Here is a 22,940-nt window from a genome sequence, read left to right as displayed (position 1 = left end):
TCACTCTATTCCTTGCACGCCTTTCACCCTCCTGTATGTTCAGGCCCCGATCCCTCAAAGTTTTTTTCACTCCATCTTTCCACCTCCAATTTGGTCTCCCACTTCTCCTCGTTCCCTCTACCTTTGACACACATATAATCTTGGTCAATCTTTCCTCACTCATTTTCTCCATGTGACCAAACCATTTCAAAACACCCTCTTCTGCTCTCTCAACCACACTCTTTTTATTATCACACATCTCTCTTACCCTTTCATTACTTGCTCGATCAAACCACCTCACACCACATATTGTCCTCAAACATCTCATTTCCGGCACATCCACCCTCCGCACAACTTTATCTATAGCCCATGCCTCGCAACCATATAACATTGTTGGAACCACTATTCCTTCAAACATACCCATTTTTGCTTTCCAAGATAACGTTCTCGACTTCCACACATTTTTCAACGCTCCAAGAACTTTTGCCCCCTACCCCACCCTATGATTCACTTCCGCTTCCTTGGTTCCATCCACTGCCAAATCCACTCCCAGATATCTAAAACACTTCACTTCCTCCAGTTTTTCTCCATTCAAACTTACCTCCCAATTGACTTGTTCCTCAACTCTTATTCACATTTACTCTCAGCTTTCTTCTTTCACACACTTTACCAAACTCAGTCACCAGCTGCTGCAGTTTCTCACCCAAATCAGCCACCAGCACTGCATCATCAGCGAACAACAACTGACTCACTTCCCAAGCTCTCTCATCCACAACAGATTGCATACTTGCCCCTCTTTCCAAGACTCATGCATTCACCTCCCTAACAAACAAATCCATGAACAAATTAAACAACCATGGAGACATCATGCATCCCTGCCACAAACCAACATTCACTGAGAACCAATCACTTTCCTCTCTTCCTACTCATACACATGCCCTACATCCTCAATAAAACTTTTCACTGCTTCTAACAACTTGTCTCCCACACCATATATTCTTAATACCTTCCACAGAGCATCTCTATCAACTCTATCATATGCCTTCTCCAGATCCATAAATGCTACATACAAATCCATTTGATTTTCTAAGTATTTCTCACATACATTCTTCAAAGCAAACACCTGATCCACACATCCTCTACCACTTCTGAAACCACACTGCTCTTCCCCAATCTGATGCTCTGTACATCCCTTCACCCTCTCAATCAATACCCTCCCATATAATTTACCAGGAATACTCAACAAACTTATACCTCTGTAATTTGAGCACTCACTCTTATCCCCTTTGCCTTTGTACAATGGCACTATGCAAGCATTCTGCCAATACTCAGGCACCTCACCATGAGTCACACATACATTAAATAACCTTACCAACCAATCAACAATAAAGTCACCCCCTTTTTTAATAAATTCCACTGCAATACCATCCAAACCCGCTGCTTTGCTGACTTTCATCTTCTGCAAAGCTTTTACTACCTCTTCTCTGTTTACCAAATCATTCTCCCTAACTCTCTCACTTTGCACACCACTTCGACCAAAACACCCTATATCTGCCACTCTATCATCAAACACATTCAACAAACCTTCAAAATACTCACTCCATCTCCTCACATCACCACTACTTGCTATCACCTCCCCATTAGCCCCCTTCACTGATGTTCCCATTTGTTCCCTTGTCTTACGCGCTTTATTCTCCCTAAAATTTAATGATTCTCATCCCAACTCTCATTTGCCCTCTTTTTCGCCTCTTGCACCTTTCTTTTGACCTCTTGCCTCTTTCTTTTAGACATCTCCCAGTCATTTGCATTATTTCCCTGCAAAAATTGTCCTAATGCCTCTCTCTTCTCTTTCACTAATAATCTTACTTCTTCATCCCTTCATCCCACCACTTACTACCCTTTCTAATCTGCCAACCTCCCACGCTTCTCATGCCACAAGCATCTTTTGCACAAGCCATCACTGCTTCCCTAAATACATCCCATTCCTCCCCCACTCCCCTTACCTCCTTTGTTCTCACCTTTTACCATTCTGTACTCAGTCTCTCCTGGTACTTTCTTACACAAGTCTCCTTTCCAAGCTCACTTACTCTCACCCCTCTTTTCACCCCAACATTCTCTCTTCTTTTCTGAAAACCCCTAAAAATTTTCACCCTTGCCTCCACAAGATAATGATCAGACATCCCTCCAGTTGCACCTCTCGGCACACGAACATCCAAAAGTCTCTCTTTCGCACGCCTATCAATTAACATGTAATCCAATAACGCTCTCTGGCCATCTCTCCTACTTACATACATATACTTATGTATATCTCTCTTTTTAAACCAGGTATTCCCAATCACCAGTCCTTTTTCAGCACATATATCTAAAAGCTAAGTTATGTTATTTTTACCAAAGTTATAATATGTCGAGGCCTGTATAATCACAATGTATTAGGTCAGAAGTATGAGAATGACAGAAATAAACCACCTGAGTTAGAGTTTGTGTGGCTTCCCTTTCTCCCATTAAATCATGTAAAATATTACACTGGTGACAAGGATGGGATGTACAAGGTGCTGGTGACATCCTTGAAGAGAGGATAGTGACCACTGAAGTGAGGGCTTCTCTGTATGTGGAGAACTATAGTGAATAGGGCAACAATGGCTGGTTTCAGTGGATACATCAGACGAGTGGGGAAGTACTATGCAGACAGGGAGAACTTCACATCATATTGTGAAAGAATGGACCTCTTCTTCCTGGCAAATGAACTGATGGATGATGGAGGTGATGCTCAGAAGAAGAAGGCCTTTGAAGAGAAAAGGAAAGCAATCTTTTTGACAGAGGTAGGAGGTAATGTTTACTCTACTCTGGTCAGTCTGCTTGCTCCAGCCAAACCCAAAGATGCTACACTGATTCGGATTGCCGAGACTCTGAAGCAACATACTGATCCTTCTCCACTTGAGATTGCTGAAAGTTACATATTTGGCACAAGAGATTGGGGGGAAAGATGAATCAGTAAGTGATTATATAGTTACTTTGAAGTTATCCATTCACTGAAATTTGGACAGTTCTTGAATTGAGCTTTAAGAAAAAGGTTTGTGATAGGTCTGAATTATAAAGAAATGCAGATTAAGTTACTGAACATCTGTGATTTAAGTTTTGAAAAGGCATGTCAGATAGCTACAAGCATGGAACTAGCAGAGAAATACACCATAGACTTTGTTCCAAATACCAGTAGTCAATCAGTTGGCAGTAGTGGCTCAGTTTGTAAAGTGACTGTAGCTAGAGGGAAGAATTGTGCCACAAAACAAGGAACACAAATGTCATTAAAGGTGCTGAGAAGGAAATGGAAAACAGTATTGAAGAGAGTGCCAGTGATTCTGAATCTGATGATAAAAGAGTGACCATGTGTTTACTATTTACACCAGTCATGAAGGAAAAGTTGAATATCAGTATGATGTGGACTTGTGCATTAATGATACACCAGTAACCATGGAAGTAGACACTGCAGCTGATTTCTCTATAATGAGTACAGATATGTTTTTTTTTCATACTTATTGCCATTTCCCACATAAGCAAGGTAGCATTAAGAACAGAGGACCGAGCCTTTGAGGGAATATCCTCACTTGGTATTAGGCTAAGAACCTATGCTGGAGAGATTTTAAACACTGAAGGGAAACTATAGTGTGAGATAAAGTACAAAAATCAAATTTCGAAGTTGCCCTAAATTGTAGCTATCTATGTGGATAGACCAGCTTTGTTAGGTAAACTCTGGTTATGGGAACTTAAGTTGGATTGGAAGGATATATTTAGTGTTAAAGTGTGTGACAATGTTATAGGTCTTGAGGAACTGCTTGAACAAAATAAGATAAATTTGATAAGGGAGAGGATGATGTAAAGGGTTTTGAGGCTCATATCACCATTGACAAAGATGATTCACCCATATATGCCAAGGCGAGACCTGTTCTTTATGCATTGAAAGGTGAGGTGGAGAAGGAATTAAACAGACTTGTGAGTGAGGGAGTTATTGAGAAAACTAACAAGAGCTATTAGGCTGCTCCTTTCATAGGTGTACCTAAAGCTGATAAATCTGTTAGATTATATGGTGATTATAAAGTTACCATTAATCAAGCTGTTGAGAATGAGTAGTGTCCCTTACCCACTTCTCAAGATTTGTTTGCTGCACTGACAGGTGGAACTATTTTTATTAAGTTAAGACTTGTTGATGCTGAAAGTCAACTGTGCCTGACACTCAACACTCAAAAAGGATTGTATAAGTTCAAAAGGTTGCTTAATGGGGTTAAAGTGCACCAAAGTTATTTCAGTGCAGCATGGACAAAATTCTTGTGGGTCATCCAGATGTGTTATGTTTTCAGGATGATGTTCTTATTGTTGACAGTGACATCAAAAATCATGTCAAAACCCTAACTATAGTATTTGAAAGATTGCTGGCACACAATGTCAGGCTGAACAAGAGCAAATGTTCATTTCTAGTCAAAGAAGTAACTTGGCTACAAAGTGAATGCAGAATGGCTGAGACCAGTAGAAGATAAGTAAGAGACAGTAAATTTACCTGCTTCAAAAAATATCAGTGAATTGAAGGCTTTCCTGAAATGATACAGTATTATTCAAGGTTCTTGAGTGGACTTTCATTAGTTTTGGCCCCTCCGCATGAATTGTTAAAGGGGCTCCATGGAAATAGAATATTGCAACTCAGACGTCATTTGAGGATTGTAAAGCTGCTCTGTCTAGTAATGATGTTTTGGTCACTATGATACCTGCAGAACACTAAAGCTTGCTTGTAATGCATCAGGCTATGGATTAGGTACTGTCATAAGTCACATATTGGATAATGGCATAGAAAGACCCTTGGTGTATGCTTTGAGAACTCGTACCCAAAGAAAGAAAAACTATGCACAATAGAGAAAGAGGCTTTATCTGTCATATTTGGAGTAAAGAAATTTCACCAGTATTTATATTGTTTGGAAATTTGTCTAAGTAACTGATTACTAGCCTCTCTTGGCAATTTTGGGTCCTAAATCACCTGCTCCTTTACTTGCTGCAACCAGAATGCAGAGATTGGTTGTGATTTTATGACTACGAAATACAGTACAGAAGTTCAGAGGATCATTCCAATGCCGACGCTTTGTCCAGGTTGCCATGTAGTGGATCAAATGATGGAGTAGAGCCTAGGGTTTATGATGTATGTAACCATGGTAGCAGAAGATTTTCCAGTCACCTCCAGAATGATTGCTCATGAAACTAGGAAGAATCATGGAATATACACTAAATGGATGGCCAGAGATTATCTCAAATGTACTGTGAACAGGCCTTTCAAAAACTGTTTAGTTAGGAAGCTATATTTCTTGTGTTCTATTTTCTTCCTTGCCATATGTAAAACTAAAGTTTTGTTTATCTAAAATTTGTCATGTGTAATGCACCAAAACCACAGGTCCCTTTCCACATCCAGGCCCCACAAAACTTTCCATGGTTTACCCCAGATGCTTCACATGCCCTGGTTCAATCCATGGCAGCACATTCACCCCAGTATACCAAATCATTCCAATTCACTCTATTCCTTGCACGCCTTTCACCCTCCCGTATCTTCAAGCCCCTATCACTCAAAATCTTTTTCACTCCATCCTTCCACCTCCAATTTGGTCTCCCACTTCTCGTTCCCTTCACCTTTGACACATACCCTCTTTGTCAATCTTTCCTCACTCACTCTCTCCATGTGACCAAACCATTTCAACACATCCTCTACTGCTCTTTCAACCACACTCTTTTTATTACCACACATCTCACTTACCCTTTCATTACTTACTCCATCAAACCACCTCACACCACATATTGTCCTCAAACATTTCATTTCCAACACATCCATCCTCCTCCACACAACCCTATCTATAGCCCATGACTCGCAACCATATAACATTGTTGGAAACACTATTCCTTCAAACACACCCAATTTTGCTCTCAGAGATAATGTTCTAGCCTTCCACATGTTCTTCAAAGCTCCTACAACCTTCGTCCCCTCCCCCACCCTGTGACTCACTTCCGCTTCTATGGTTCTATCCGCTGCCAAATCCACTCCCAGATATCTAAAACACTTCACTTCTTCCAGTTTTTCTCAATTCAAACTTACCTCCCAATTAAATTGTCCCTCAACCCTACTAAACCTAATTACCTTGCTCTTATTCATGTTTACTCTCAGCTTTCTTCTTTCACACATTTTACTAAACTCAGTTACCAACTTCTGCAGTTTCTCAACCGAATCAGCCACCAGCACTGTATCATCAGCGAACACCAAATGACTTCACTTCCCAAGCCCTCACATCAACCACAGACTGCATACTTCCAAAACTCATGCATTCATCTCCCTAACAACCCAATCCATATACAAATTAAACAACCATGGAGACATTACACACCACTGCCGCAAACCAACATTCACTCGGAATCAATCACTTTCCTCTCTTCCTACTCATACAAATGCCTAACATCCTTGGTAAAAACTTTTCACTGCTTCTAGCAACTTACCTCCCACACCATATATTCTTAATACCTTCCACAAAGCATCTCTATCCACCCTATCATATGCCTTCTCCAGGTACATAAATGCTACATACAAATCCATCTGTTTTTCTAAGTATTTCTCACATAAATTCTAATAATGTATATATATAAATCAATAAAGGCAGTATATAAACATACATATATACATATAACTCATGGGTGGGTAGCAGGACTAATGTGGAGAGTGGGCGTTGGCAATCATTTAACCGGAAACCATTGGGTTATCATCAAAAATATAATTTCAGGAATAAAAGAGCAGTGGGACAATCACCATGATATATGACAAAATTTGAAAAAGAAATCTAACCTAAACCACATTTATAGCTGAAGCCATAGAAGATCGTAAAGCAGCAAAATAAAGCTAATATCAGAACACTTAGCTCTGAAGATGAATTATTGTGGCTATTCTATATCCTTACTTGTAAATATCAACATTTCCCTCATAGAAGAGATGGTGGAAGACATTGACAGCCTCCACTGCTGGCTGTCCAAGTTGCTTATATCCAAATATCAAATCAATCCACTCATGCAGATGGGTAGAAACATAGTCACACTCCAGGGCTGCACGATGAAGACGGATAAACTCTCGGGCATCACCCTTAGCCCATGGAGGCAGAACAACATCATCCAATTGCTTTCCACTTTGTTTGCAGCCTAAAAATAAGATATTATGATCAAAATGAGCACTGAAATAATATTCAAGATTCATACATGAAAATCTTGTAGATATAATACAATACATATGTATACTGTATGGTAAATGATATAAATAACTAATAAAATACAACATGAAATCCAAATCAAAAGATTCAACAGCAGCAGCATTCTACTGGATATAGAACTGAATACATAAAGTTATAAGCAACTTAGAAAATACAAGTTTAAATAACGTATAAAAAAACAAGGAACATGTCTAATTATTCTCTCAGTGTAAGGTTATCAGTAAGCCCAATGAAGCCTACAATCCTATATGGATTATATCAAATTATAGTGATTTGATACATGTAAACGAAAATGGAAGTTACCTTGTGGATGTCTGTGCTGAGAGAGGTTTGTTCCTTGCAAACACTTTTTTTCAGCACAAGATGATCCACAGATATACGTGGAATGAGAAATGATGGAAGAGAAGAACAAAAGGGTCTAACTGATTATGTGGCAGTGAATGAAAGGATGAGAAACGTTAAGCTGGATACTAGAGTTGTGAGAAGATTCTTTGGTTATTCTAACCAATAGCAGGAAGGAGTTCTTGAGGAAGTGATGATCAGAGAGAAAGGGAGGTATGGCTAAAGGAAGAATGGAGAGGGGAAAAAGTGTTGGCAAGAGAATACTTAATCAAAAAGAATGCAAGGAGGAATATGTAAAAGGGTAACCCAAGGATCAGATGAAAGTGCAGTAAATGCAGGGATGCAGTCATGTGAGAATGAGGTGTTTCAAATGTTTTGAGCAAGACTGTTAAAGCTGAAGAATAAGTAGTTGGATATAAAGTTGTAAGTTACAAAAATAAAAGTCAAAATGCATGGTGAAAGAATAAGATTAGAAATGCTATTGAGGAGAAAAAGGCATATGGTGAACTGCTTGAAAAGAAGGTACACATGCCTTACATCCTTGGTAAAAACTTTTCACTGCTTCTAGCAACTTACCTCCCACATCATATACTCTTAACACCTTCCACAAAGCATCTCTGTCAACTCTATCATATGCTTTCTCCATATCTATAAATGCTGCATACAAATCCATCTGTTTTTCTAAGCATTTCTCACATACATCCTTCAAAGCAAACACCTGATCCGCACATCCTTTACCACTTCTGAAACCACACTGCTCCTTCCCAATCCAATGCTCTGTACATGCCTTCACCCTCTCAATCAGCATCCTCCTACACAATTTCCCAGGAATACTTAACAAACTTATACCTCTGTAATTTGAACACCTTTATCCTCTTTGCCTTTGTACAATGGCACTATGCATGCATACTGCCAATCTTCAGGCACTTCACCATGAATCATTTTTTTTTTTTTTTTTTTTTTTTATACCTCGTCGCTGTCTCCCGCGGTTGCGAGGTAGCGCAAGGAAACAGACGAAAGAAATGGCCCAACCCCCCCCATACACATGTACATACACACGTCCACACACGCAAATATACATACCTACACAGCTTTCCATGGTTTACCCCGGACGCTTCACATGCCTTGATTCAATCCACTGACAGCACGTCAACCCCTGTATACCACATCGATCCAATTCACTCTATTCCTTGCCCTCCTTTCACCCTCCTGCATGTTCAGGCCCCGATCACACAAAATCCTTTTCACTCCATCTTTCCACCTCCAATTTGGTCTCCCTCTTCTCCTCGTTCCCTCCACCTCCGACACATATATCCTCTTGGTCAATCTTTCCTCACTCATTCTCTCCATGTGCCCAAACCATTTCAAAACACCCTCTTCTGCTCTCTCAACCACGCTCTTTTTATTTCCACACATCTCTCTTACCCTTACGTTACTTACTCGATCAAACCACCTCACACCACACATTGTCCTCAAACATCTCATTTCCAGCACATCCATCCTCCTGCGCACAACTCTATCCATAGCCCACGCCTCGCAACCATACAACATTGTTGGAACCACTATTCCTTCAAACATACCCATTTTTGCTTTTCGAGATAATGTTCTCGACTTCCACACATTTTTCAAGGCTCCCAAAATTTTCGCCCCCTCCCCCACCCTATGATCCACTTCCGCTTCCATGGTTCCATCCGCTGACAGATCCACTCCCAGATATCTAAAACACTTCACTTCCTCCAGTTTTTCTCCATTCAAACTCACCTCCCAATTGACTTGACCCTCAACCCTACTGTACCTAATAACCTTGCTCTTATTCACATTTACTCTTAACTTTCTTCTTCCACACACTTTACCAAACTCCGTCACCAGCTTCTGCAGTTTCTCACATGAATCCGCCACCAGCGCTGTATCATCAGCAAACAACAACTGACTCACTTCCCAAGCTCTCTCATCCCCAACAGACTTCATACTTGCCCCTCTTTCCAAGACTCTTGCATTTACCTCCCTAACAACCCCATCCATAAACAAATTAAACAACCATGGAGACATCACACACCCCTGCCGCAAACCTACATTCACTGAGAACCAATCACTTTCCTCTCTTCCTACACGTACACATGCCTTACATCCTCGATAAAAACTTTTCACTGCTTCTAACAACTTGCCTCCCACACCATATATTCTTAATACCTTACCAACCAATCAACTACACAGTCACCCCCTTTTTTTATAAATTCCAAAGTAATACCATCCAAACCCACCACCTTGCCGGCTTTCATCTTCTGCAAAGCTTTCGCTACCTTTTCTCTGTTTACCAAACCATTGTCCCTGACCCTTTCACTTAACACACCACCTCGACCAAAACATCCTATATCTGCCACTCAATCATCAAAAACATTCAACAAATCTTCAAAATACTCACTCCATCTCCTTCTCATCCCTGTGGACAGGAGGGAAAGAATACTTCCCACGTGTTCTCTGAATGTAGAAGGCGACTAAAAGAAGAGGAGCAGGTGGCTGGAAATCCTCCCCTCCCGTTTTTTTACTTTTCGAAAATAGGAACAGAGAAGGGGGCCAAGTGAGGATACTCCCTCTATGGTTCAGTCCTCTGTTCTTATCACTACCTCCTAATACACTTACTGACACATATTTGTAAAGGAAATTTTCCTGCACACACACTATAACTTGTATCCATGACTCCCTATAACCATGAGAATCCAACTTCCCCCAAACTATATCTTTATGATGAAAATATCCCATTATTAGTCCTTTATCATCTCTGAAAGTGAATGTTTTACTCCTGCATGTATCACCCTGATTATTCCTTCATTGTTATCATTGTATATTCTTACTGAATCAATGCAATTTTTGGATAATAATATAATCTTTTTTCTTTCTTTTAAACTATTCGCCATTTCCCGCATTAGCGAGGTAGCATTAAGAACAGAGGACTGGGCCTTTGAGGGAATACCCTCACCTGGCCCAATTCTCTGTTCCTTCTTTTGGAAAATTAAAAAAAAAAACGAGAGGGGAGGATTTCCAGCCCCCCCGCTCCCTCCCCTTTTAGTCGCCTTCTACGACACGCAGGGAATACGTGGGAAGTATTCTTAATCCCCTATCCCCAGGGATATAATATCAACACTAAATATGCAATTCTTCCTTACAGTAACTCTTCTCATTAGGTACTGTCTTGAAACCTAAGGCTATCTTTAATTATGAGCATAATCCTTCCCTTACTTTGTCTTCTCTTTTCCCTCCTAACTATCATGTATCCCTCTGGGCAGAACAGGTGACATCTTATCTCTTTAGTAAACTTTTTTATCCATGACTCCAACAATACTCTGTGTGTGTGTGTGTGTGTGTGTGTGTGTGTGTGTGTGTGTGTGTGTGTGTGTGTGTGTTGGCCTATTTGCATTTACCAAATTGTGCGGTACAGGAAGGGAGATTTACAATGGTGAAGTCCTATCTCTTGAATATTCTCGAACCCCATACAAATTTCTAAATTCATGTATGATTACATTAACTATGTCTTCAAACTATGTCTTCAATCATTTTAATATACTCAACCATCACTCTTACAACTTAATGGTTGTGATCATGTCATCCCTCACTCCTCTCTCTTCCATGGTGGGTGAATTTAGGGCCTCTTATCTTTACCTGTAACTTTTTCTTTCACTTTTTTCTACACTTGATCAGTGTTTCCCATATTAGCAGTACCAGGAACAGACGAAGAAAGGCCACATACACTCACATCCATTCTCCAGGAGTCATGCATAATGCACTAAAACCACAGCTCCCTATCCACATCCAGGCCCCACAGAACTTTCCATGGTTTAACCCGGACACCTCACATGCTCTGGTTCAGTCCAATGACAGCATGTTGACCCCAGTGTACCACACAGTTCCAATTCACTCTATGCTGCGCATGCCTTTCACCCACCTGCATCTTCAGGCCCCGATCGCTCAAAATCTTTTTCACTCCATCCTTTTATTTCCAACTTGGTCTACCCCTTCTCCTTGTTCCCTCCACTTATAATAAATACATCATCTTTGTCAACTTTTCCTTGCTAATTCTCTCCATATGTCCAAGCCATTTCAGAACACCCTTTTCTGCTCTCTCAACCACACACTTTCTATCACTACACATCCCTCTTACCTTTCATTACTTAACCAAACCACCTCACACTACATATTATCCTCAAACAGTTAATTTCCAACATATATGCAACTCTGTCTATAGCCCATGCCCTGCATCCATACAATATCACTGGGACTACAATTCCTTCAAATATATCCATTCTTGCTCTCCTTCATAACGTTCTCTCTTTCCACACATTCTTCAGTGCTCCCACAACCTTCAGCCCTTCCCTTACCCTATGACTCACTTCTGCTTCCATTAGTTTCATGTGCATCTATGTCCACTTCCAGATATCTAAAACACTTTCACTCCCTCCAACCTCTCTCCATTCAATCTCACACCCCAACTACCTCGTCCCTCAACCCTGCTGAACCTAATAACCTTGCTTTCATTCACATTCACTCTGAACCTTTTCCTTTCACATAATCTTCTAAACTCAGTCATCAACAAACACCTGCAGTTTCTCCCTCGAATCTGCCAATAATGCTATATTATCTGCAAACAACAACTGACTCACTTCCTAGACCCTCTCATCTCCCAGAGACTGTACTCCCACCACTCTTTCCAAAACTCTTGCATCCACCTTCCTCAACAATCCATCCATAAACAAATTAAATAACCATGGCAATATCAGACACCCCTGCTGCAAATCAACCTTCACTTGCAAACATTCACTCTCCTCTCTCCCTACTCGCACACAAGCATTACATCCTTGTTAAAAAATTTTCACTGCTTCTAGTAGCTTTCCTCCTGCACTATACTCCCAAGAGCTTCCACAAAGCATCTTTATCAACCCTATCATGTTCCTTCTCTGGATCTTTAAATCCCACATACAAACCCATCTTAATATTTCTCACACACATTCTTTAAAGCAAACACCTGACCCACACATCCTCGACCACTTCTGAAGCCACACTATTCCTCCCCAGGCTGGTGCTCTGTAAATGCCTTCATCCGCTCAATCAATACCCTCCCATGCAACATACCAGGTATACTCAACAAACTTATACCTATGTAGTATGAACTCTCACCTTTATCCTCCTTGCCCTTATACAATAGCATTCCGCCAATCCTCAGGAATCTCACTGCAATCAATACATACACTGAATATCCTTCCTAACCAATCAACAACACAGTTACCCCAACCTTAATAATTTCAACAGCAATACCATCTACTCCAGCCACCTTGCCATATTTCATCTTCTGCAAAGTTTTCACCACCTCTTCTCTCTTCACTAAGCCACTCTCCATGACACTCTGACTTCACTTACCACCCCAACCAAAACACCCTACATCTGCCACTTTGTCATCAAATACTCACTCCATCCCCTCATGTTATCACTTTCCCTTTTGCCCCCTTCATTGATGTTCCCATTTGTTCTCCTGTCTTCTGCACATTATTTACCTACTTAAAAACTCCTCTTATTCTTCCTAAAGTTTATTCATGCTTGCTTTCCCCAACTCACATATGCTCTCTTTCTTAACCACTGCACCTTACTCTTGAATTCCTGCCACTTTCTTTTATACATCTCCCACTGCACCTTCCTCTTGACTTCCTGCCACTTTCTTTTATACATCTCCCAATCATTCACACTTCTTCCCTATAAGTACTGGCTACACACCTCTCTTTTCTCTTTCACTAGCAACTTTACCTCTTCATCCCACCATTCACTACCCTTTCTAATCTGCCCACCTCCCACCTTTTGCATGCTACATACATCTCTTGCATCATCTCCCAAAATGCCTCCCATTCCTCACCCAATCTCCTTGCTTCATTTACTTTAACTTCTTGCCATTCTACTCTTAAACTCTCCTGGTATTTCTTCACACAAGTCTCTTTTCTAAGCTCACTTACTCTCACTATTCTCTTCTCTCTTGTTTCCTCTTTTTCAAAAACCATTACAAATCTTCACCCTCTTCTCCACAAGATAGTGATCAGATATCCCACGAGCTGCCCCTCTTAGCAAATTTACATACAAAAGTCTCTCTCTTTTATAAGCCTATCAATTAAAATGTAATCCAATAATCCCCCTTTTTAAACCAGGTATTGCCAATCACCGGTCCTTTTTCAGCACAAAACTCCACAGGCTCTTCACCATTTTCATTCATAACACTGAATACCCAATTATGCCCTTAACTGCCATATTACTTACCTTCGCATTCAAATCCCCCAACAATAATACCTGGTTTCTGAAACCAAAACTTACACACTCAATCAGCTTACACACTCAATCAGCTGCTCGCAAAATACTTGCCTCTCATGGTCTTTCCTCTTGTGGCCGAGTACACAAGCTTTAACAATCATCCATCTCTTGCCATTCACTTTCAGTTTTACCCACATCAATCTACAATTCACTTCCGTACATTTTATCATACACTCCCACAACTCCTGTTTCAATTGTAGTGCTACTTCTTCCTTAGTTCTTATCCTCTCATCAACCCCTGACTTTACTCCTAATACATTTTCAAACCATTCTTCCCACTTACCCTTAAGTTTTGTTGCACTCAGAGTCAGAACATCCGGGTATCTTTCCTCAAACATACAATCTATCTCTCCTCTCTTCTCATCTTGGTTAAATCCACACATTTAGTCACCCCAGCCACAGCCTTCAAGGAGGATGAGCACTCCCTGTTTGGCTCCTTCTGTTCCCTTTGTTAAGAAAGTGAAATACAAGGAGGTGTGGGTTGCTAGCCCCCCACTTCCACTCCCTTCAGTCACCTTTTGCAACATGCAGGGAATGTGGAGGTAGAATTCTTTCTTCTCTATCCCAGAGAAAACAAAGGTCCCTTAAATGTGGTCCTAACTTTGCTCCCCTTTTCAGGACTTTCTTTATTATCAACATTTCTGCTTTGTTATCTGTGTCATCTTTCAGGTGTTCTCTCTAACCATTTACTCAGTTCCACTAAACAGTCCTTTTAACTCTCATCCTTGTTAAAAAAAAACATGTCTAATCTTCCTTCCTCTTAAACATATCATTAATTCTTTTTATACTTCACTCAGTCTCATAGACATTCAACTCTTGTTATAAGTGGTTTCAGGCATATCATTTTTGTATGAGCCACATATAACTTGTGAAAACATTCATAGATCTAGGGTCCCCAGACCCAATCCTAAAGGATAGTGAAAGAGGAGAGGGATGCTGGACTCCCTGAGGTAAGCTAGCTGCCCTTCTACCTTATAAAGTTTACTTACCTAAATCAAACTTATTGGAGTTCAGGAGAAATTCTGGCAAATAGAAAAACTCTGGTATGAGTTCCTTGACATCTGCCATGTTATTACGGGATGCAGATTGCCAGGCTTCCTTCATACTGTGGAACATTCTGTCAGCCAAGTCAAAATGTCCTCCCTGAAAATTTTTTTTATTAAAACTACATTATCAGATGCTTTCTTATTCTCATTATCAAAGTCAAGGTTCTCTTTACTAATCTATCCATCTGCTATGATAGATAACTAATATTTGACATCCTATATTCTGAAGTAATATTCTAGTCTAAATTTCAAAACATATTCTTCAATGTTTTCAACTCTATGAAAAAACCAAGAATATCTTTTATGTCAAAAATCAAATTCAGAGAAGGTATTACTGCAACTACAGGATGACACAAGCTCTAACAAAATAATCTCTATCCAGTCTTCATGATATTAACATATACTATCTTTTTATGAAGATTTCCATCTGTTCTCTATAATAAGGAGATTAACAAACAGAGCAAAATGGCATGTTATAATAAAAATCTTCGGTGTTGTCTAAAAAATGCTATCCATTTACCTATATCTCTGATACCTGTTCCCAACTGAAACTCCCTCATGGGAGGGGGGCACAGCAATATTCTCCATAACAAGTGAACTCCAGTGCTTCTTAGCCTTTAGTGCCTCACCCTTAACAGGCCACCAGTGGGGGGTAACTCTAGTGCAGGGTTTGCAAAGGCTACTACCTAATGTGCCTGCCTAATGTCCCTACCTACTACTTCTACCTAATGTTTCTATCTAATGCTCCTGCCTAAATGTTCCTACCTACTACTTCTATCCATAGCTCCTAACATTTTGCAAAAAGCATGGCTAGCACATAGTGCTTACCACAGGAAAATCCATGGTTGTGAAGAATGAGCTGTGTGAATTAAGTATTGTCAAGTGTTATGTACGACAAGGAGAACAAAGAGAGATTGTATGTTTGTGGACAGAATGCCAGTAGTCTGCATGTGGGTTATGCAGAAAGAAAAGACAGCTACCTGGTCAGAGGAGTGCAACTTGAGACAACCACGGAAGTTCTGGCTTACTATGGAGGCATCACAAACTCTCCTGATACCCAAGTGGGTAGTACAGGTAATAAAACTCACTAGTCATTGGCTGCATACCAACTATTACCATATAATAATAATTAAAATGATTTGTTCTTTTGAAGTCTTGCATATCACAAGTAACAGAAAGGCTTAAAATCATAAATAAAAACATGTGAATTGATTACATCCACAACCTGAACTGAAAAAAAATTTCTGACAGTGACTTCCTAAAAATGGTTTGGAACTTGACCCCAAAGCAAATTTCAGTGCCATAAATTTACATGATAAAATGATTGATGTGCAGACTCACTAAAGGACTTCAGAATGCCAAAAAAATGGATTTCAAAAATCAATTTTGAAAGCCCTTCACCCAATATCTAGCCACATTCTTTCATGATATTAAAGAGTTCACCCACTCACTGCAAATTAAAAATTCTCCCATGAACCCTTCAAGTAACCATGAATGAATAGGGCTTACCTCCTTTAAGTGTTTGAGCTAAAGGATCCCCAGTAAATATGTACACTGTAGCCTTATTATGGTAAAGAAAGCCAATAGATGGCTTCACCAACATGCTACTTTTTTCTGTAGTCTCTTTTCTGTTCTCAAGAGTAAAACATGAGCTTGACATGCAATGCAGCTTAATACATGTCGAGACCACTTAATGCTCCTGATGTATGAATGTGGCTATAGAAAATTAAAAACTGATGGAAAAAATACAAAAGGTAAGATCCTTACTAGTGACAACTCCATACTTTTGCTATAATCTGTCAATGAACAGGAAAGCATTTGCTTTCCTGTGATATTTTAATAAAAAAGTTCTTGCTAACATAATACCTGCAATCTGAGGAAGTGTTGTGTAAAGGGTTCCATGCGGACGAGGTAGGATGAGACAATCATTGCTGAGGAGTAATGAGTGCCATAGTGATAAGGGGGAGTTTCTCCTGAGGGGTCATCCCACTCTCGGTAACGTTTTGCAAACTGCTCCAACCTTTCTGGTGTCTGTTTGTGAAAATAGTGAAAAATCAGTAAAACTTATCAATTCTCTTCATCCATAATGATGAGATGACTGTCTTTATCACTGATACTTAAATCAAAGAATGTTTTCGTTTGAAATATCCTCACCTAATATGTTTTTTCACAAAAGCAACAACTCTCAACACCAATATCTCTCTTGTCATCTGTCAAGACCTTCTCTATATACTCTTTGGTATTTATCATTTTTCATGCAAACAAGAAAAAGATGGGAAAGTCATGTATCAATAGCACTAGAGGCCTAACTAGAAATCCCTAATGTTCACAGAACAAGACCACAGAGGAAAGAAATAGGAATTACCATCCACCTCCACAAATCCATTTACCTGGCCATATTTGGAACTCCAATGATTGTCAAGTTTACTATAATACATTATAAATAATTACTCAGTTTCTCACTCTTGACCACTTGATACTATTTCACATGTACAGACATAAACCAATATTGAAGCAATTCTTGCCATCTGTATGCACATATTCCAAAACTTTGTGTTAGATATTTCTTTATCATACTCTGAACATGATGCATATCTAGACAATGGCAAGCTTTCATTCTTACATTTAGTTTTCATACAGGAATGAAATATTCATAGGAAGTTCTGAAACACTAACCTGAGCCCCCATGGGTTTACAAAGGTCTCTAAAAGTAGTAGAATTTGTCAGGTCTAATTCCTCTGAAGTGTAATCAGCCAAAACCCAAGGAAAGATTGGATACTGCATTAAATCATTGTAGGAACGTCCTGCCAGTGTATTTAAGTGCATCAGGTACTGGAAGTTGCTAATTTCTCCACGCTGAAACAAGTAAAACAACATATAACCATCAATTCAGCAGAAGAATGTAGTAATATGTATAGCTATTCAATACATGTAAAACATAAAGTTGCTAAATTAAACAGTAACATCTGCAAAGCATTACCAAAATAAGATCAAAGTCAATGATAGGCTGTAATGCAATTCTAATACATAAAAATTCTATTTTTTCAACACCTGAGAAGTCTGGGAAAAATGAATGCCTTAATCAAAGCCATGGATGAGGGTAGTAAGTATGAATATGTACATGCATATATATGTATATGTTTGTGTATGTACATGTATGTATACAGTGAGATGTATATGTGTGTGTGTGGGCATTTATGTATATACATGTGTAGGTGGGTGGGTTGGGCCATTTCTCCACTATTTCCTAGCAATACCTCGCTGACAAGGAAGATGGCAGTTAAGTAAAATAAAATGCATAAATATTTTTTTTTTTTTTTTCCAGACTATTCGCCATTTCCCGCGTTAGCGAGGTAGCGTTAAGAACAGAGAACTGGGCCACTGAAGGAATATCCTCACCTGGCCCCCTTCTCTGTTCCTTCTTTTGGAAAATTAAAAAAAATTGAGAGAGGAGGATTTCCAGCCCCCCGCTCCCTCCCCTTTTAGTCGCCTTCTACGACACGCAGGGAATACGTGGGAAGTATTCTTTCTCCCCTATCCCCAGGGATAAATATAAATATAAATATTATCATATCATTTATTATACTGTATTGCTGTCTCCCACGTTAGCGAGATAGCACTTGGAAACAGACAAAAAGAATGGCCCAACCCACCCACATACACATGCATCTACATACACGTCCACACATGTACATATACATACCTATACATTTCAATGTATACATATATAAAAATATACAGGCATATAAATATATACACATGTACATAATTCATACTGTCTGCCTTTATTCATTCTTGTCACCACACATGAAATGACACCCCCCTCCCCCCACACGTACATGAGGTAGCACTAGTAAAAGACAACAAAGGCCACATTCACTCACACTCAGTCTCTAGCTGTCATGTACGATGCACTAAAACCACAGCTCCCTTTCAACAACCAGGCCCCACAAAACATTCCATGGTTTACCCCAGACACTTCACATACCCTGGTTCAATCCAATGATGGCACATCGACCCCGGTATACCACATTGTTCTAATTCACTCTATTCCTTGCATGCCTTTCACCCTCCTGCATGTTCAGGCCCTAATCGCTCAAAATCTTTTTCACTCCATCCTTCTACCTCCAATTTGGTCTCCCACTTCTTGTTCCCTCCACCTCTGACACATATATCCTCTTTGTCAATCTTTCCTCACTCATTCTCTCCATGTGACCAAACCATTTCAATCCACCTTCTTCTGCTCTCTCAAACCACACTCTTTTTATTACCACACATCTCTCTTACCCTTTCATTACTTACTCGATCAAACCATCTCACATCACATATTGTCCTCAAACATCACATTTCCAACACATCTACCCTACTCCACACAACCATATCTATAGTCCATGCCTTGCAACCATATAACATTGTTGGAACCACTATTCCTTCAAACATACCCATTTTTACTTTCCGAGATAATGTTCTCGACTTCCACACATTTTTCAATGCTCTCAGAACTTTTGCCCCCTCCTCCATCCTGTTACTCACTTCTGCTTTCATGGTTCCATCCGATACCAAATCCACTCCCAGATATCTAAAACACTTCACTTCCTCCAGTTTTTCTCCATTCAAACTTACCTCCCAAATGATTTGTCCCTCAACCCTGCTGTACCTAATAACCTTGCTCTTATTCACATTTACTCTCAGCTTTCTTCTTTCACACACTTTACCAAACTCAGTCACCAGCTTCTGCAGTTTCTCACCAGAATCAGCCATCAGCGCTGTATCATCAGCGAACAACAACTAACTCACATCCCAAGCCCTCTCATCCACAACAGACTGCATACTTGCCCCTCTCTCCAAAACTCTCGCATTCACCTCCCTAACAACCCCATCTATAAACAAATTAAACAACCATGAAGACATCACGCACCCCTGCCACAAAGACATTCACTGTGTGTGGATGTAACCAAGATGAGAAAAAAGGAGAGATAGGTAGTATGTTTGAGGAAAGGAACCTGGATGTTTTGGCTCTGAGTGAAACGAAGCTCAAGGGTAAAGGGGAAGAGTGGTTTGGGAATGTCTTGGGAGTAACGTCAGGGGTTAATGAGATGACAAGAGCAAGGAAAGGAGAAGCACTACTCCTGAAACAGGAGTGGTGGGAGTATGTGATAGAGTGTAAGAAAGTAAACTTTAGATTGATATGGAAAAAACTGAAAGTGGATGGAGAGAGATGGGTGATTATTGGTGCATATGCAACTAGGCATGAGAAGAAAGATCATGAGAGGCTGAGTGAGTGTGTTACTAGTTTTGATGCACGAGACCAGGTTATAGTGATGGGTGATTTGAATGCAAAGGTGAGTAATGTGGCAGTTGAGGGAATAATTGGTGTACATGGGGTGTTCAGTGTTCTAAATGGAAAAGGTGAAGAGCTTGTAGATTTATGTGCTGAAAAAGGACTGGTGATTGGGAATACCTGGTTTAAAAAGAGAGATATACATAAGTATACGTATGTATGTAGGAGAGATGGCCAAAGAGCATTACTGGATTACATGTTAATTGATAGGCGCGCAAAAGAGAGACTTTTGGATGTTAATGTGCTGAGAGGTGCAACTGGAGGGATGTCTGGTCATTATCTTGTAGAGGTGAAGGTGAAGATTTGTAAAGGTTTTCAGAAAAGAAGAGAGAATGTTGGGGTGAAGAGAGTGGTGAGAGTAAGTGAGCTTGGGAAGGAGACTTGTGAAAGGAAGTACCAGGAGAGACTGAGTACAGAATCCGAAAAGGTTAGAACAAAGGATGTAAGGGGAGTGGGAGAGGAATGGGATGTATTTAGGAAAGCAGTGATGCTTGGTGCAAAAGATGCTTGTGGCATGAGGAGTGTGGGAGATGGGCAGATTAGAAAGGGTAGTGAGTGGTGGGATGAAGAAGTAAGATTATTAGTGAAAGAGAAAAGAGAGGCATTTGGACGGTTTTTCCAGAGAAATAATACAAATGACTGGGAGATGTATAAAAGAAAGGTGCAGGAGGTCAAGAGAAAGGTGCAGGAGGTGAAAAAGAGGGCAAATGAGAGTTAGGGTGAGAGAGTATCATTAAATTCTAGGGAGAATAAAAAGATGTTTTGGAAGGAGGTAAATAAAGTGTGTAAGACAAGGGAACAAATGGGAATATCAGTGAAGGGGGCTAATGGGGAGGTCATAACAAGTAGTGGTGATGTGAGAATGAGATGGAGTGAGTATTTTTGAAGGTTTGTTGAATGTGTTTGATGATAGAGTGGCAGATATACGGTGTTTTGGTCGAGGTGGTGTGCAAAGTGAGAGGGTTAAGGAGAATGATTTGGTAAACAGAGAAGAGGTAGTAAAAGCGCTGCGGAAGATGAAAGCCAGCAAGGCGGCGGGTTTGGATGGTATTGCAGTGGAATTTATCAAGAAAGGGGGTGACTGTATTGTTGACTCGTTGGTAAGGTTACTTAAGGTATGTATGACTCATGGTGAGGTGCCTGAGGATTAGCAGAATGCTTGCATAGTGCCATTGTACAAAGACAAAGGGGATAAAAGTGAGTGCTCAAATTAGAGGTATAAGTTTGTTGAGTATTCCTAGGTAATTATATGGGAGGGTTTTGACTGAGAGGGTGAAGGCATGTGCAGAGCATCAGATTGGGGAAGAGCAGTGTGGTTTCAGAAGTGGTAGAGGATGTGTGGATCAGGTGTTTGTTTTGAAGAATGTATAAGAGAAATACTAAGAAAAGCAAATGGATTTGCATGTAGCATTTATGGATCTGGAGAAGGCATATGATAGAGTTGATAAAGATGCTCTGTGGAAGGTATTAAGAATATATGGTGTGGGAGGCAAGTTGTTAGAAGCAGTGAAAAGTTTTTATCGAGGATGTAAGGCATGTGTACGTGTAGGGAGAGGAAAGTGATTGGTTCTCAGTGAATGTAGGTTTGTGGCAGGGGTGTGTGATGTCTCCATGGCTGTTTAATTTGTTTATGGATGGGGTTGTTAGGGAGGTGAATGCAAGAGTTTTGGAAAGAGGGGCAAGTATGCACTCTGTTGTGGATGAGAGAGCTTAGGAAGTGATTCAGTTGTTGTTCGCTGATGATACAGCGCTGGTGGCTGATTCCGGTGAGATACTGCAGAAGCTGGTGACTGAGTTTGGTAAAGTGTGTGAAAGAAGAAAGCTGAGAGTAAATGTGAATAACAGCAAGATTATTAGGTACAGCAGGGTTGAGGGACAATTCAACTGGGAGGTAAGTTTGAATGGAGAAAAACTGGAGGAAGTGAAGTGTTTTAGTTATCTGCGAGTGGATTTGGCAGCGGATGGAACCATGGAAGAGGAAGTGAATCATTGGGTAGGGGAGGGGGCGAAAGATTTGGGAGCGTTGAAAAATGTGTGGCAGTTGAGAATGTTATCTTGGAAAGCAAAAATGGGTATGTTTGAAGGAATAGTGGTTCCAACAATGTTATATAGTTGCGAGGCGTGGGCTATGGATAGAGTTGTGCGGAGGAGGGTGGATGTGCTGGAAATGAGATGTTTGAGGACAATATGTGGTGTGAGGTGGTTTAATCGAATAAGTAATAACAGGGTAAGAGAGATGTGTGGCAATAAAAAGAGTGTGGTTGATAGAGAAGAAGAGGGTGTTTTGAAAAGGTTTGGTCACATGGAGAGAGTGAGTGAGGAAAGATTGACCAAGAGAATATATGTGTCTGAGGTGGAGGGAACTAGAAGTGGGAGACCAAACTGGAGGTGGAAAGATGAAGTGAAAAAGATTATGAAAGATTGGGGCCTGAACATGCAGGAGGGTGAAAAGCGTGCAAGGAATAGAGTGAATTGGAACGATGTGGTATACCAGGGTCGATGTGCTGTCAATGGATTGAAACAGGGCATGTGAAGCGTCTGGGGTAAACCATGGAAAGTTCTGTGGGGCCTGGATGTGGAAAGGGAGCATTGGTTTTGGTGCATTATTACATGACA

The 22,940-nt window shown here is 40.3% G+C and overlaps 1 protein-coding gene across 4 annotated transcripts in view; it reads right to left on the bottom strand.

Annotated features, from left to right (window-relative positions):
* bchs (WD repeat and FYVE domain containing 3 bchs) overlaps positions 1-22,940 on the bottom strand; it is a 404,120-nt gene that overhangs the window by 93,465 nt on the left and 287,715 nt on the right. For all 4 annotated transcript variants that reach the window (XM_071686608.1, XM_071686607.1, XM_071686603.1 and 1 more), the window contains 4 exons: positions 17,660-17,839; positions 16,850-17,014; positions 14,927-15,080; positions 6,951-7,185 (listed from right to left, as the gene is read on the bottom strand). In XM_071686608.1, coding sequence (XP_071542709.1) covers positions 6,951-7,185; positions 14,927-15,080; positions 16,850-17,014; positions 17,660-17,839 — 734 coding nt within the window. The remainder of the gene's footprint in view (positions 1-6,950; positions 7,186-14,926; positions 15,081-16,849; positions 17,015-17,659; positions 17,840-22,940) is intronic.

The sequence above is a fragment of the Panulirus ornatus genome, chromosome 42, assembly GCF_036320965.1.
Source record: "Panulirus ornatus isolate Po-2019 chromosome 42, ASM3632096v1, whole genome shotgun sequence".
Classification (NCBI taxonomy): domain Eukaryota; kingdom Metazoa; phylum Arthropoda; class Malacostraca; order Decapoda; family Palinuridae; genus Panulirus; species Panulirus ornatus.
Note: the sequence above shows the minus strand (reverse complement) of the source record. Positions and strands in the feature narration are given on the sequence as shown.